At 42.4% G+C, this 17,329-nt stretch overlaps 1 protein-coding gene across 1 annotated transcript in view; it reads right to left on the bottom strand.

The window, feature by feature from the left end:
• FAM8A1 (family with sequence similarity 8 member A1) overlaps positions 1 to 17,329 on the bottom strand; it is a 29,782-nt gene that overhangs the window by 11,428 nt on the left and 1,025 nt on the right. Inside the window, exons 2-4 of the mRNA XM_073678813.1 lie at positions 12,781 to 12,901; positions 10,518 to 10,641; positions 7,091 to 7,230 (exon numbers count right to left, since the gene is read on the bottom strand). Coding sequence (XP_073534914.1) covers positions 7,091 to 7,230; positions 10,518 to 10,641; positions 12,781 to 12,901 — 385 coding nt within the window. The remainder of the gene's footprint in view (positions 1 to 7,090; positions 7,231 to 10,517; positions 10,642 to 12,780; positions 12,902 to 17,329) is intronic.

Raw genomic sequence — 17,329 nt, 5'->3', positions numbered from 1 at the left:
ACAGTGTGAGATCAATGCTGGCTGCAGAGGAGGACACAGCGCTGGAACACAGGGAAGAAAGGGGAGTAGAACTAGTGTTTATTTTGTGTTTGCAGCATGGGATGAGGGGGACCATGCATACCAGGAAGAGGGACGAGGGGGGGCCATGCATACCAGGGAGAGGGACGAGGGGGGGCCATGCATACCAGGAAGAGGGAAGAGGGGTGCCATGCATACCAGGATGGTGGATTGGGGTGCCATGCATACCAGGATGGTGGATTGGGGTGCCATGCATACCAGGATGGTGGATTGGGGTGCCATGCATACCAGGATGGTGGATTGGGGTGCCATGCATACCAGGATGGTGGATTGGGGTGCCATGCATACCAGGATGGTGGATTGGGGTGCCATGCATACCAGGATGGTGGATTGGGGTGCCATGCATACAAGGATGGTGATGAGGGCCACGTATAACAGGAAGGAAGGGCCAGATATACTAGGATGGAGGATATTAACAGAATTGGGGGACATTAACCCTATACCAGTGTCGGCAGCAGACCCCCTCCCCCATAACAGTGCATCATGACCACATTTTTTTGCTTACATTTTTTTTCCATTTTCCTCCTCTAAAACCTAGGTGAGTCTTATGGTCTTATAGTCTGAAAAATACTGTATATAAAAACTAGGTTTATTTACTCATTATCAGGCTTTATAATGTTATGAATTTTTCTAATATACTTCATTACCACATTTTTCCACAAAAAAGAAAGTGGTGATATTAAGAGGAGGAAGCCTTTTATTTACGTTCGTGAGGGTAGAAAGCTGAGCTAATAGATAAAGATTTGCAATCACCAAACCACACAGAATGGGCGTCTTATGAATGGCCTCAGTAAACTATCAATGAGTGAACGTAAAATCCATTGAGGACAAATTAACTAGGGTCTGTTCTTAAGGCCCCCATGCACATTAGGCAAAAAGGTGGCCGGACCCAGCAATTTCTTGCGGATTGGATGACCAGCTAATGTGTATGGGACCTCCCGACTCACTCCTGACTAGAGATGAGCGGTGTTCGACTAGAACTGTTTGCCAATCTCTTAAATTCAAGCCGTTTTGAGCGGTGTTCGAGTCGTTCAACGAACGCGAACGATTTGCAAAAAATTCGGCTGTTCGAGGTTATGTTCGATAACTGTTCGTGCACCAAAAGCGTAACTGGATTTTTTCACATCATGCAGGGATTGTCTGCCACTCACTGTAATGTCACAGCCATGGTGGTTGTGGCATTACAGTGGTTGCCCAAATCGATGGGAACAGTGCTCACAGTGAAACATGAAAAGCCGGCAATTCAGCAGCTGCATACACCGGTACCCGACAATTTAGAACAGAAAGAATAGAGCATCACACATAGATTAGATAGATAGAAATATGTCAGTCGCATATATAATAAGTACAGTGATAGTGTTGATTACTGTACTTGTCATTTAGTGTTAAAATAAAGGATTTATTTAAAAAAAAATTGGCGTGGGGTTTCCCGTAATTTTAGTCTCTAGAGGAGGTTAAGCAGACGGCTGGGGCAGATGTTTGAAGCCTGGGAAGGGGGTAATACCCACGGAGCTTCCCAGGCTACTAATATGAGCCCCCAGCTGAATACCTAGCCTTTAGTAGCTATTAAAATGGGGAACCCCCCAAAAAAAGGACGTTGGGTCCCCCCTATTTTAATAGCTAGCAAAGGCTAGGCAGACAGCTGGGGGCTGATATTAATAGCCCAGGAAGGGTGCCATGAATATTGGCCCCCTCCCAGGCTAGAAACACCAGCCGTCAGCCGCCCCAGAAATGGCGCATCCATAGGATGTGCCAATTCTGGCACTTAGCCTCGCTCTTCCCACTGCCCTGTAGCGGTGGCAGTGGGGTAATAGGGCTGGGGTTGATGTCAACTTATAATGCCAGCTGACATCAAGTCCAGGTTAGCAATGGAGAGGCATCTATAAGACACCCCCATTACTAACCCCATAGTCAAAGTTAAAAAAAACACAAACACCCAGAATAAAGTCCTTTAATTGAAATAAACACACAATTCTTTATTATTCTAAATTAAACCATACTTACCATCACGCCCATTCCAGATGAAGCCAATGATCTCCTGCAATAAAAGTAAAATAATAAACCAATCTCATCCTTACCTTTCCATGGTTCCCAGGACGGCTCCAGCTCTGCTACATTCACATGACAGGCTGGATCGCAGCCGAAAGCTGCCATCCAGCTTGCCATGCCGCAGACACTGAGAAGCGCAGGCATGCTTGCGGATGCGCAGGAGAATTTTCCCACGCTGTCAGTGACGTGCATGAGGTGAGCAGAGTTCATTGTACATGAACTCGGCTCATCTGGATGCCGTCACAGCCAGAGACTGAGGAGCGCAAGCATGCCTGCCCTTCTCAGTGTCTGCGGCATGGCAAGCTGGATGGCAGCTTTCGGCTGCGATCCAGCCTGTCATGTGAATGTAGCAGAGCTGGAGCCATCCTGGGAACCATGGAAAGGTAAGGATGAGATTGGTTTATTATTTCACCTTTATTGCAGGAGATCTTTGGCTTCATCTGGAATGGGCGTGATGGTAAGTATGGTTTAATTTAGAACAATAAAGAATTGTGTGTTTATTTAAATTAAAGGACTTTATTCTGGGTGTTTGTGTTTTGTTTTTTTTTAACTTTGACTATGGGGTTAGTAACAGGGGTGTCTTATAGACGCCTCTCCATTACTAACCTGGGCTTGATGTCAGCTGGCATTATAAGCTGACATCAACCCCAGCCCTATTACCCCACTGCCACCGCTACAGGGCAGTGGGAAGAGCGAGGCTAAGTGCCAGAATTGGCGCATCCTATGGATGCGCCATTTCTGGGGCGGCTGACGGCTGGTGTTTCTAGCCTGGGAGGGGGCCAATATTCATGGCACCCTTCCTGGGCTATTAATATCAGCCCCCAGCTGTCTGCCTAGCCTTTGCTAGCTATTAAAATAGGGGTGACCCAAAGTCATTTTTTTGGGGGGGTCCCCCATTTTAATAGCTAGTAAAGGCTAGGTATTCAGCTGGGGACGGATATTAGTAGCCTGGGAAGCAACGTGGGTATTACCCCACTTCCCAGGCTTCAAACATCTGCCCCAGCCGTCTGCTTAACCTCCGCTAGAGACTAAAATTACGGGGAACCCCACGCCAGTTTTTTTTTTTAAATAAATCCTTTATTTTAACACTAAATGACAAGTACAGTAATCAACACTATCACTGTACTTATTATATATGTGACTGACATGTTTCTATCTAATCTATGTGTGATGCTCTATTCTTTCTGTTCTAAATTGTCGGGTACCGCTGCTGAATTGCCGGCCGGCTTTTTTAAAGAGACTGTGGATGAAAACACTATTATTTTTTTTAATAAATCCTTTAACACTAAATGACAATCAGTAATCAACACTATCACTGTACTTATTATATATGTGACTGACATGTTTCTATCTAATCTATGTGTGATGCTCTATTCTTTCTGTACTAAATTGTCGGGTACCGATGCGGAATTGCCGGCTGGCTATTTAAAGAGAGGGTCTTCTGAGCGGTTTGTCAGCTTTTGGACACCTTTGAAGGTGTTTTCTGTGTGTATTTAGTTACCTGCCACTGGTTTTAATGGTGTTCGACAGTGTTCTAAGGTGTTTGACGAACAGTTCCACGAACATCCTGGTGTTCGACGAACCGAACCCGAACACTACGGGGGTGGCTCAACACTACTCCTGACAGATGATGGAAAAGACAAGCATTTGAAAGTCTGACTTTAAAGGGAATCTGTCACCAGTTTTTTGCCACTTAAAGGGAACCGGACATCTGATACATGCTGCTTGATCCACGGTCTGCATGTATCAGACACTGGCTGCACAATTTTAGCCAGGTATGTTTGACTCTGACACAAAACAAAGAAACATACTTTAAAAGTCTCCGTCGGACTAGTCAGACACGAAGGTCCCTAGCGGCCTCTCCTTGCCAAGGCAGTGGGTGGGGAGAAGTTGTTGGGGACCCGCCCGTCCAACTAGTCTTCCATTCGGCTTGGTCCGTGGCGGCTTTTAAAGTATGGTTTCTTCTGAAATGCCGCAGCATCTCAGAATCAAACATACCTGGCTAAAATCATACAGCCAGTGCCTGGTACATGCTGCTATTGGATCAGGTTTCCTTTACTCTAAGAGCATAATGTAGAGGCAGAGAACCTGATTCCAGTTATGTGTCACTCACTCGGCTGCTTGCTGTAGTTTTGATAAAATCACTATAACAACTAGCTATTATTTTCAGTGGATTGGTTGCTATTTAGTTTTGCAGCAGTAAAATACTCAATCATTACTAAACCTTATTACCCATACAGGATAATAACTTAATATAGCACCAACATATTCCACAGCATTTTACAATTCAGAGAGTACATGTACAAACATTATCAGTCATTATAGAGTGACAAACAATTCAAACAAGAGAAGTGGAGGCCCTATTTGCATGAGCTTACAATCTATGAGAGACAGAAAGGAGTTACACAAAAGGTAATGCTTGATTTGTATGGTCCAGTCAAATTTTAAAATAAATAAGGGTATTTATGTAAGCCTGCATGCCCCAGTCACCAGACAGTGTCCGTATGTCCAGATACAGAGTGTTACTGAGTATATGGAACCATATTATGAGGAAAATGTAGGAAAAGAGAAATGAGAACAATTAAATAAGGGAGTTGATGTGGTAAGGCTGCCTAAAAAGATGTTCTAGGGCATGCTTAAATCCTTAGACACTGGGAGTTAACCTGATTGTCTGCGGTAGTGCATTCCAGAGATCTAATGCAGCACAAGGAAAGTCTTTGAGATGGGAGTGGGAAGCTCGAATTAGAGAGGATGTCAGTCTTAGGTCTTTAGCAGAAGGGAAAGCACAGGTAGGATGGTAGACAGACATAAGCGAGGGTAATAAGGCAATGTAGAACTGTGATAAGCTCTGTGGGTGAGTGTGATAAGTTTAAGTTACATTCTTGAGCAGATGGGCAACACATACAATGACCGGTACAGGGTGGAGGCATCAGTGTAGCGGCTGAACAGAAATACGAGTCTGCTGCATTCAGGTTGGACTGAAGAGGGAAGATTTATTGAGAGGTAGACCAAGTAGTTAGTTGCAGTAGTCCAGATGAGAATGAATCAATGAGACAGTAAGAGTGTTTGCAGTTTCAAACGTAAGAAAATGTTGGATTTTGGAGACATTTTTGCTATGAAAGTGACAGGAGCAAGTGAGTGATTGAATATAAGGAAGGAAAGAAGGATCTATGTCAAATAAAACAAAAGGACAGCAGACGTGCTGCCTGGGAGTTATGTTAGTGTCACCCAAAGAAATGGAAATATCAGGTTTAGATTAGAGGGTGAAAATACAAGTTGTTCAGTTTTGGAAAGATTCATTTTCAGATGGACGGAGAACATGATGTTAGAGACAGCAGACAATCATTGATATATTATAGTAGTGCAGGGGTGATGTCAAAAGAAGATGTGAATATTTGGTTGTGATCAGCCAATAATCCAACAATAGGGGTTGTGTATAGAGGAAAAGGAAGGGACCTAGGACTGAACCCGTAGGAACCCCAAAAGCAAGGGGAAGAGGAGAGGAAGAGGAAAGAGCAAATGAAACACTGAAGGAGCAGTCAGACAAGTAGTAAGAGAGAGTCGTACCCTGCTGATAAAGTGGAGCAAAGTGAGAAGGAGTTGGTGATACACAGTGTCAAAATCTGCAGAGGGATAAAGAAGGTTCAGAAGAAGTAGTGACCATTAAGGCTTCCATACACATTAAACTTAAGTAGGCTTAACCCGCCGACATTGACAAGTTCGGCCGATGGTCTAGTGTGTATGGGGCCGCCGGCCAACTGATGGTCAGGTGTGCTTTCGATCATGCATGTCCAATTTCCAACTGTGAATAAGCATTGTTATCCCTGTGATAACCGCCGGCCGAGCAAGTCACAGAGAACACAGGAGTGCTTGGCCGAGCAAGCGCTACGATATATGGAACAGTCAGCTGAAATAGCTGTTGGGCGAACGATTGGCCGACAGCCAATTTTGGTCAATTTTAGATTTAGCTTTAAGTAGACCGTTAAAGAATTTGGTAAGAATAGTTTCTGTAGAGTGCGGAAACCAGACTCTAAATAGTCAAGAAGAGAGGCACCTGGAGACGACTTCTTCGGTGACTGGTTCAAAGGCAGAAAGTGAATGTGAGGAAGTACGGGAGAATAGGGGATCCATTCTGTTAGATGTCGAACACTCAAATGTATTAAAGGGTAGGGGATTCTGGCAAATGACAATCTGGAATACATTCTACTAGAGCATTTACAGATATCTGCATCAGGCAGCAAACATAATCTCACCATATAGCCAACAAGTGCACTCTACCTTAACATATACAGTCCCCCCATACCAGTGCAACTGGCAGAAATGGGAAAGTAGCTGTCGCCAAATATTTCTAATACTCTCCAGGATCTTTGCTAACCAGTGGCACTATTGTGGGCTTTCTAAAACTGAAAGCTTTGATGGCAGGCAGCGATTCGCTTAAACTGAATGGCTTACTAGGTTCAACCAAAATTCAGCTCCTTATAAACTGCTGTGTGAATTAACGAGGGTTTGTATACTACAAGCACTACTTGGTGCTCATAGGTTCACCCTATAAAGAAATGTTTTAGAAGTCCAATCTGAATTTTAACCACAGACACTACAAATGGCCATTAGATGGTCACTGTCAGCTGAAAGAGGAATGGATATATGGTCAAATTTACACATTTATACACTCTGTAGGGGAACATTTCCAAAATGCAGTGCACTCTTCATAGGGATGGCTGAATCTCTGCTGTAATAGCCTGTCAAAGAAAAGAGAACCCTGTATATACTAGTAGTAAAGATGCCACTGAACAACTTACGTCACACGTGATGACATTTATGCCACTGGTTTCACTAAAGGCGTTACTCAATAAACTAGTCGTATTCACTCCACCTCAATACACGTTTGAGCTGTTGCAAAACCTTTCAGACAATTGCACATCAGTTTAAGGTCGGAAGAAAATAAATTCAAGCAAGTACTTACGCAGTCATATTTACATTTGTAGAAGGGATCACCAAAACTCGGTTTGGTGCAACCAGCACTGAGCTATCACAGGTCACAACTCGAAGACCAAGAAGGAACTTTCCAGGAGTTGCTCCTCCGGCTCCCCAGATGCAAATAATCTTCCATATGAAAAGAAAAAAAATATCTTACAAGATATGTTTCTCTATAGCATAAATCTATAAAAAAAACTGCCTAAGGCTAGATTCACATTAACACAGTGCAGTCAACTGGACACATACGCCTGAGTTGCAGACATCAGCATTCAGACGTACAGTGAAGGAAATAAGTATTTGATCTCTTGCTGTTTTTGTGAGTTTGCCCACTGACAGACATGAACAGTCTATAATTTTAAGGGTAGGCTAATTTTAACATTGAGAGATAAAATATCCAAAAAAAAACAAAACAAGAAAAATCACATTGTATAAATTAGATATTTTTTTTTGCATTTTGCAGTGAGAAATAAGTATTTGATCCCCTACAAACCATTATGAGTTCTGACTCCTACAGACCAGTTAGACGCTCCTAATCAACTCGTTACCTGCATTAAAGACAGCCCTCTTATATAGTTACTTGTATAAAAGACTCCTGTCCACAGACTCAATTAATCAGTCAGACTCTAACCTCTACAACATGGGCAAGACCAAAGAGCTTTCAAAGGATGTCAGGGACAAGATCATAGACCTGCAAAACGCTGGAATGGGCTACAAAACAATAAGTAAGACACTGGGTGAGAAGGAGACAACTGTTGGTGTAATAGTAAGAAAATGGAAGAAATACAAAATGACTGTCAATCGACATCGATCTGGGGCACCATGCAAAATCTCACCTCTTATGGTATCCTTGATCATGAGGAAGGTGAGAGATCAGCCTAAAACTACACGGGGGGGACTTGTTAATGATCTCAAGGCAGCTGGGACCACAGCCACCAAGAAAACCATTGGTAACACATTAAGCCTTAAAGGTTTAAAATCCTGCAGTGCCCGCAAGGTCCCCCTGCTCAAGAAGGCACATGTGTAGACCCGTCTGAAGTTTGCCCTTCTGTGAGTTATTGGGAGAAGGTGCTGTGATCAGATGAGACAAAAATTGAGCTCTTTAGCATTAACTCAACTCGCCATGTTTGGAGGAGGAGAAATGCTGCCTATGACCCAAATAACACCGCCCCCACTGTCAAGTATGGAGGTGGAAACATTATGTTTTGGGGGTGTTTCTCTGCTAAGGGCACAGGACTACTTCACTGCATCAATGGGAGAATGGATGGAGCCATGTATCGTAAAATCCTGAGTGACAACCTCCTTCCCTCAGTAAGAGCATTGAAGATGGGTCGTGGCTGGGTCTTCCAGCAAGACAATGACCCAAAACATACAGCCAAGGCAACAAAGGAGTGGCTCAAAAAGAAGCACATTAAGGTCATGGAGTGGCCTTGCCAGTCTCCAGACCTTAATCCCATTGAAAACTTATGGAGGGAGTTGAAGCTCTGAGTTGCCAAGCGACAGCCTCAAAATCTGAATGATTTAGAAATTATCTGAAAAGAGGAGTGGACCAAAATTCCTCCTGACATGTGCACAAACCTCATAATCAACTACAAAAAACTTCTGACTGCTGTGCTTGCCAACAGGGGTTTTGCCACCAAGTATTAAGTGCTGTTTGCCAGAAGGATCAAATACTTATTTCTCACTGCAAAATGCAAATAAAGTTATCTAATTTATACAATGTGATTTTCTTGATTTTTTTTTTTTTTGGGGGGGGGGGGGGGGGGGATATTCTCTCTCTCAATGTTAAAATTAACCTACCCTTAAAATTATAGGCTGTTCATGTCTTTGTCAGTGGGCAAACTTACAAAAACAGCAAGGGATCAAATAATTATTTCTGTCACTGTATATAGAGGCGTACCCATAGACTAAAATGAGCAAGATGTACAGATTTGCTTACATTTTTACTATTCAGAACCGACACATACATCATATGTAAAAATGTGAACCTTGCCTGATTAGTAAAACTAGTCTCCAGTCTAATCTAACAATTTACAAAATGCACTATAGTAATGAGTTTGGCCACCGATGTGTTAGCGGGGTCAGTGAACTGGTGTTAATACCAGGTCATTTTATTAATGCCAATGTCTTACAAAGGTATGATAACACAGCATAGACTGTAAAAGATTCTTTGACTTTTTTTTCTGTATAATCTGACGAACTAGTTTGCGTGCTCAATATGTTCATGAATATTTTTTCTAATAGCTCAACAAAAAGGTCTGAATTTAGTCAATAAAGCTGCCCCATAGATGTACTGGTGGTGGAACAGTACTGAATTTGCTAACAAATTAGACTGTAAATCCACAACTTATTAGCCATCAAATCCATGTCAGGTGAACCTTTAAGATATGTGCACATAACGTTTTGCAGGGATCAGCTTGGATCCAGTCCAAAAATGCAATAAAAAAAAAACAAAAAAAAACCACACACCAAAAAGAATGAACGCATGCACAGCAATGCTGAAACGACTTGCTTTTCACATGTTCAGTCTTTTGTAACTTTCGTCATAGTTGCCAGTCTATTCTTCTGGCAACTACGTTATAGATGGAATAAAAAAAATAAAAAGAAACAAAAAAAATCTCTGGGGTTAACCTGAAGCATCTTCTCTTTCGAAGATGATGCGGATATGCTGGCGTCTAAAAGATTCGCTGTACACATACCCTTAAAGAGGTTCTCTGAGAAGGAGATAAAATGGAGCCGCTGATATAATTCAAACAGCAGCCTATGCTGATCACGGGTCATTACGGGCAGCAGACCAAAGTACAGCTCCTGAGACCTGCGTCTCAACTGTGAAGAGCTATACCACACATACTTCAGTTGTCAGCTGGAAGCACGGCTGTCATACGTGAAGAAATATATACTGTATCTTCCTCGCTGAGCACAGAGGGTCATCTCCAGCTTCATCCTCCTCCATGCTCGTTTTCCAGTTGGGCACAGTCTCTGTGCACTGCTATAAAGCTGTCAGACAGACGGAGGAGCATGAAGCTGGAGATCTCGTCGCAGAGCACGATGTGGATTAAAACATATATTTTTCACATATTGCAGCAGTGCTCCCAGCTGCTAACTGCGTTGTGTGTGATACAGTAGGTCAGTTGAGACACAGGTCTTGGGAGCTGTATGTCTTCAGCTGTACAGACACGTGACTAAGACGGGCTGCAGTTTGAATTATATCAGTGATGCCATTTTATCTCATTCTTGGAGAACCCCTTTAAGTTGCGCTCATGCATTTTACTCACATTTAGATTCTTATACTTTGTTCGAGAGAATTTGTAAGATGCCTGTACTTTAGAGCTCAGTGATGGGTCTGCTAATATTGGAAATTATCCTATTCATGCTTTATACAAGTAAAGACGCAATAAACTGTATAAGTTACTCACTTCATAAAAGCAGACCAGAAGCCTATAGATGAGAGCTACGACCATCATTTTCTGCAAGTCTTCCATTGAGGTGTCCTCATCTACTTCCTCAATTATATAGTGCATTGCAAACTTAGAAATATCTCTGAGGGTTTCAAAAGAAGAAAGGATTATATTAACAAGTTAAAAGAAAAAAACAACAACTGGTTACATGAAGCAGATTAAAGGGGCATTCTACATTGAACAATATTTTTTAAAAGTATACCTTAACTATCCTGCTGCTGCCACCCCCAGTAATCTGTGGAGGAACCAAGCAGCAAATTTTTCCAGCAGTGTCATTGAAGGCGCAATAATCATTACACAGTTATAAATGAAATTTAAGGTTCCAAAATGCCAGATGGTAAATTGGTATAAAATATAAGAACCGATAATTCCCCTCTCCTCACATGCTGCTTTCCAGCAGCGCCTTCAGTATTTGCATACTGTGATACAATGATGTACCCCCATGCGATCCTTGCAGCCAATTATTGGCTCATGTTGCCCTCTAGTGAGGCCAGTGTTCGGCTACGTGACTAGATGGGCACCTCATTGGTGTAACATAATTAAAGACTAGCTAAGGATTTATCAAGTGAGTTATTGTTCTTTTGATATTTAATGACATTCTCCCAATTCTTTTCCGATCTCAGAATATCCTTTTAATGCTATGACTGTTTGATTCATAGAGCAGCCTGGTCCTCCGCAATAAAAAACTGCATTTACATGACCATATCAGCTATGTCTCCTGCAACATTAATACAGCAAGAAATAAAGGGAGTTTTTAATTTCTCCTTTATTTCACACATGGCTCCAGTAAGCTATAAAAAAATCAAACATCACAAACTTATCCACTGATCCCCCACCGCTGGACAGGTCCCTGCCGGTTATCCACTCCTTCTCCTCCAGTGTCATAAGTGTCTTACGGCTGCAACTGTGACAAATTGCTTGCTGCTACTTCCCGAATGGCTGAAGTGGTCTCACATCGACAACTCCAGAAGATAAAAAGTTGGGACTCTGCCAGCAAAATAGAGGAGCGGTGAGGAATCAGTGGGCAACTATGTGCCATGTACTATTTTTATAGCACAATCAGGCATATGTAAAATGAAAGAGGGCTCTAACCCCTTTAATGAAGCAAATATTCTTCGGAGAAATGCACAAAAAGTCACATTCCTCCTTGGCCTAAACAGATAAAAAAAAACTCTTAGTCTGCAGGTCATACATAGCTACAAGAAGGGAGACTGCTTCATCCATCAGCTATTTTACCTACTATACTGTCAGAGATGAGCTGGATATTACATGTCAGAGGAGTATAATTTGCCTGACACATCGGATTGCACACAAACTCCACTAACAGATGGTGCACTTGTTCATATAAATGCCCAGAATATTTATTAGAGAAGTGATTCCGAGGCACTGCTGGTTAGCGGCTTACAGAGCGGGGGGCTTTCTCCATGCTGTCCGTATGTTCTAAGAAGGCACATGGAAGGCTCACAACCACGTCAGCTACAAAACACTGATGGCAAAGTATCAAAATGTAAGGAAAAGGAACAGAAGACTCAGACTCTAATAGCATGACCAGCGAGGGAATGTGGGTCAGATACAAACTGAAGGCAAAATCTGTTAATAACCACTGAAAACAATTGTAGCCCCAGAACTATTCCGTAACACAGGCCATTAATGTGAACAAGCCCCGAGTTGTGTGATACCACAAGAGTAGGTTTGCCATCATGTGCTAGTGCCTTTTAAATATGTCCATTATTATGTCAAATATCGTACTATCTAGTAAGTTTACTACCATTGGCGAGTCTAAACACGTGAGACTTTGCCAGTTTGCCGCTGACTAAATCTTTTAGGGTATGTGACCACGATCAGTATTTGCAGCGTTTTGGACCAGCTCACCCAACTGAATGTATAATGAACGAATATTGAAAATATATTGAATGAACGGATTTACCTGTGTGATCGAACGCAGTGAAAATACGCTGCGTCCAAAGAGCTGCTATTGTCTGATCGTGGGCGCATAGCCGTAAGATAGTATAGAAGACATTGTTTTTTCATCATTATTGTGAATATGTACATTTGCTAGTCGTTAGCAGAGAGAATGAGGAGAAAGGACAACAGTAGTGAATGAGAGGCCAAAAATTACATATTATATTGATACGTATAAATTTATATCTCAATAACAAGATGCTATCTTTGATCGGTGCTCGATTTTATTGTTGTATTACTGTCTATAAAATACACTTACTTGATGCCACTGAAGTGCATTATGGTTAGTATAACAGCTGCTTTGATGAAAAACAGAATGAAGAAATCCACCATTTCCGCTCGAAACCTTTGTGCCAAGGATGGGATGATATATTCGCGGCCTATATTGAGAGAGTAACAGTTCTAGGTAATGATATTTACATTATAGACATAGAGGTACCTTACTAACAGTGTGAACACAGATCTAAATTGTATTTTAAGCAAAAAGTTACAGGAATGTCACAAAAATAGATATAACTTACTTCTGAGACTTCCGCTAATCTCGACAATGGGTCTATGAAATGCCCCTTTGCAATGGAGTACTCTTATCTTTGGCAGTCGCACAAACTGCTCCATTCTAGCTGAGCATGTCAGAGCCCCATTATTGGGATTGGTGCAGGTCCTAGCAATGCAAGTTATCACATTTCCTAGCCTGGATAAATGATAACTTGCTGATATGGAAATCACCCTTGAAAGGGGTTTTTCAAACTATTAACATATATTCACACACTGCAAATTTAGTTGCAGAAAGTTCTGCTACACAATCCCAGTCTGATGATTAAAACAGATTTTCAGCAGCAGAATTTTGTGCAAAAAAAAAAAAATCTGCATTGTGTGAATTCAGTCTTAGGGTAACTAAAACTCCCTCCAATTTAAAAGGGAATTCCATCTTAAACAATTAGGCACCTCCACAAGATAACAAGAATGTGAAAAATGTTGCTGGTCTGTTATTCAGTCATAGAACCTGGCACAGTAGAGCTGCCATGAACTGAACATGGCATTCACAGCAACTTTAGAAGTGATTTTTCTGGGACATCCTATGAACAAGTGATCCAATGCAGCTTTGCTACTATTTTTAGATTTTAAAGGGCATCTGTCAGTAGGATCAACCCTCCTAAGCCGTCAATATGGACACACAGGTCATAGGGAGCGGAATAAAACAATTCCTTGATATCTGTAATCCAATGTTTTATTCCAGAGTAATCCACGGTTTTCCTAATAAATAAATGAGCTGTTATGATCTATCTATGGGCCAAACACAGATCTGCATGAGAATCTGCCTTCAGAAATCATTTTAAATGAAAACGGGCATTACCAGCTCATTTACATAGAAGAAAAGCGTGGATTTCTCTGCAATAAGACATCGGATCACGGATATCAAGGTTATCATTTTATTCAGCTTTTTATGATCTATATCTACATGTTCATATAGGCATCTTAGGAGGGCTGATCCCACTGACAGATTCCCTTTAATTGTAGACTTCTATTACTCCAGTTCACAGAATAAGCAAAACTCTGACCTTTCCATAAAATGGCATTTCACCATGCAATATTTCAGGAAGTGGATTCCTTTCATCAAGTGTGATGACATGAGGGAACTGGGTTTTAAACACTGATGTCACATAAATGGGTTGTCCACTACTTGAAAACACCTGCTTAATCAATTCAGGGCCCCATAGAAAATAAAAACAATGTTTACTCATCTTACACAGCGGCAATATTGGCAGTGATTTTCCAAGTGGGTTACATAACACTATTGTCTCAAATGACCACTATAGCCAATCAGCGAATGCTGATGGGCTGCAGCCTTTACCATTTTGTCAGAATGGAATATTGATGAGCTGCAGCCAATGAAAATCCACGGATCAGCCCCAGCGGCTACATTACACAATAGTGTCATGTCACCCACCGCTACGGAAAGAGTATTGTTTCTACTTTGTGGGGTCCTGAATTGATTAAGCAATTGTTGTCAAGTACGGTATTTAAAAACCCATAGAACTGCTCTGTACTATTACACTATATAACCCCAAAATACACAGAATATGTTTGTTAGGCACAAGTCCCAAAGGAATAGTAAGTTAAATGTTTAAAATGGGGATGCCAATTTAAGGGGAATGTGTATTCACAAAATGACTGTTTAAATCAGCTTTTGTGTAGTATATATTTATTAAAGAGGACCTGTCAGCAATTTTTTCAAGTTAAACTATACACACACAAGATGTAACAGTGGCTGCAGAGCGGAATAAAACATTTTGGTTTTTCCTTGTCTCTTTGTTAAGGAGATATTAACAATCAAAGTGTTAACACATAATGAGTTAATTTTTGTTAAAGGGGTTTTCCCAAAAACTAAAGTTGATTTTAATCAATAGATCTTTGAATAATAATAAGTTCCACAACTGAATGTTTTTAAATAAAATGTTCCTGTGCTGAGATAATCTTATAAATGTGCCCCTGCTGTGTACTGTGTAATGGCTGTGTCTGACCGTACAGGAACATGGTCTGATCATACCATATCTCCTGGGCAGGGGAAGCAAGAGTATACAGACAGGACAGCAGGGAATAGAAGCTGATTGTTTCTTTGAGGTAAAATATTGTTTAAAAACAGGCAGTGAAATGTTTTACCTCAAAAAAAGAATCAGCTGAGATCTTGTGATGTAATGTCTGTGTATGTATATGTATGTACTAGATGGTGGCCCTATTCTAACGCATCGGGTATTCTAGAATATGTATGCGGCCGACCGGGTGCAATCAGCAAAGCGGTGTTTAAATTTGGCGCCAATATCGCTGATTGGTCGTGGCCGCGACCAATCAGCGAACCATATTAGTGAGGACCGGCGCTGCCTGTGCGGGTACTTCCGCTGCGAGCAGCCGGGAGATGACCGGCTGCTCACAGCAGAAGTATCCCGACCGGCAGCGCTGCTCCCCGGTCCTCCCTTCACACTTGCCGTCGGGAGATCAGCGGCCCTAGCCTAGGCTAGGGCCGCTGATCTCCCGACGTTAGCCGCATGGAGGTCAGCGGCTCCGCCGGTCGGGGGGTACTTCTGCTGCATCGCCGCTGACCTCTGTGCAGAGCAGTGTTTAAATTTGGTGCCAATATCGCTGATTGGTCGCGGCCGGCGGCCACGACCAATCAGCAGAGCGGGGTTTAAATTTAGCGCCAATATCGGCGGCCGCGACCAATCAGCGAATCGTATTAGTGAGGACCAGGGAGCGGAGCTGCCTGAGCGGGTACTTCCGCTGCGAGCAGCCGGGAGATGAGCGGCTGCTCGCAGCATAAGTATCCCGACCGGCGGCGCCGCTCCCCGGTCCTCCCTTCACATTTGTCGTCGGGAGATCAGCGGCCCTAGCCGCTGATCTCCCGACGGTAGCCGCATGGAGGTCAGCGGCGCCGCCGGTCGGGGTAGTTCTGCTGCGAGCAGCCGGGAGATGACCGGCTAGCGCCGGTCATCTCCCGGCTACATCGCCGCTGACCTCCATGCGGCAGATGAGAAGCTAACGGCCGCCATCTTTTTCTGAAATCCTGCGTCGCTGATTGGCCGCGGCCGGACCCATCAGTGAGGCGGGATTTCCTGAACAGAAGGACAGACAGAAGGGATAAGACGATTATATATATTAGATATGCCTGTTTGGAGATGAGTCACGCATGTAGCGCTCACAACATCTTGTAATTGCTCTGCAGCGAAAGCTCAACAAGGTACTCATGTGCGAGATTTAATTACAACTTGCATTGCTTTCATTCCAGAGGGATTACAAGATCCTGTGAGCATAACACATTAGTGCGGGGTAAATACAGTACAGCAGAGCTATGAGAGCTGAGAGCTTGTAACATGACACACCTAAACTCAGTTGCACTTTCTAATAATGCAGGAAGTTAGACCAGGCGATCAGGGAGATAGCATTACATCTCACACACTGAAAAACCTAAGTTATGGTGGGGGAGTGTTATTTTTTTCCTGCTTAGAATTGGGCAACTCATACAGGGAGAAGTACACACCCAGAGTGAAAACATTCTAATAACATCGCTTTGCAGCCACAATTACATCATGTGTCCAGTTCAATGTGAAAAATTTGGATAAAAGGTCTTCTTTAAACATTGCTGCCAAAATAAAAATTTCATAGCACATTTGAAATAAAAAAAAAAAAAGTACCCTTGTAACTTGTACATTTTTAGACTCATACTTCATGTTCTTTCAGCAGTTTCATTATCATCCCAGGCACAATTACATAGACAGGTGACATTTTTATACAAAGCCGATAACATATGATCTACCAATCGCAAAAGGTAATGTCCCACCTGGCCGTACTCCCTCTAGCTTCACCAACCTTTGCACACACTTATTAGATGATTCCATACCAAAAAAATGGCATTTTCTGATAAATTCTCTTTGTTAAACAGGGCTCACACAATAATTACCACATTATAAAACTAATAGGAATCTTTTACTAAGCCAGCAATTGGATCATATATAGTAAACAAACAAACAAAAAAGGTCACAACAGCGATAAATTGTAAAATTGATCTGACAGATTCCCCTTGAAGGAATGTTTTTGCTACCCTAGCTGAGAGCAGCAGCATCTAGGGGCAGAGACTCTGATTCCAGCGATATGTCACTTACTGAGCTGCTTGCTGTTTTGTCTGTTGCTGATCGACCAGTTTGTGGACTGCTGAGCTCTAGTGATAAAATCAATGATTATCAAAACTACAGCAAGCAGGCCAGTAAGTGTGACACCGCCAGAATCAGGGTCTCTGTCTCTACATTATGCTGCTC

The sequence above is a fragment of the Phyllobates terribilis genome, unplaced genomic scaffold, assembly GCF_046119375.1.
Source record: "Phyllobates terribilis strain yellow unplaced genomic scaffold, ASM4611937v1 Scaffold_4__5_contigs__length_816908805, whole genome shotgun sequence".
Classification (NCBI taxonomy): Eukaryota; Metazoa; Chordata; class Amphibia; order Anura; family Dendrobatidae; genus Phyllobates; species Phyllobates terribilis.
This window is presented reverse-complemented; position numbering and strand designations above follow the sequence as displayed.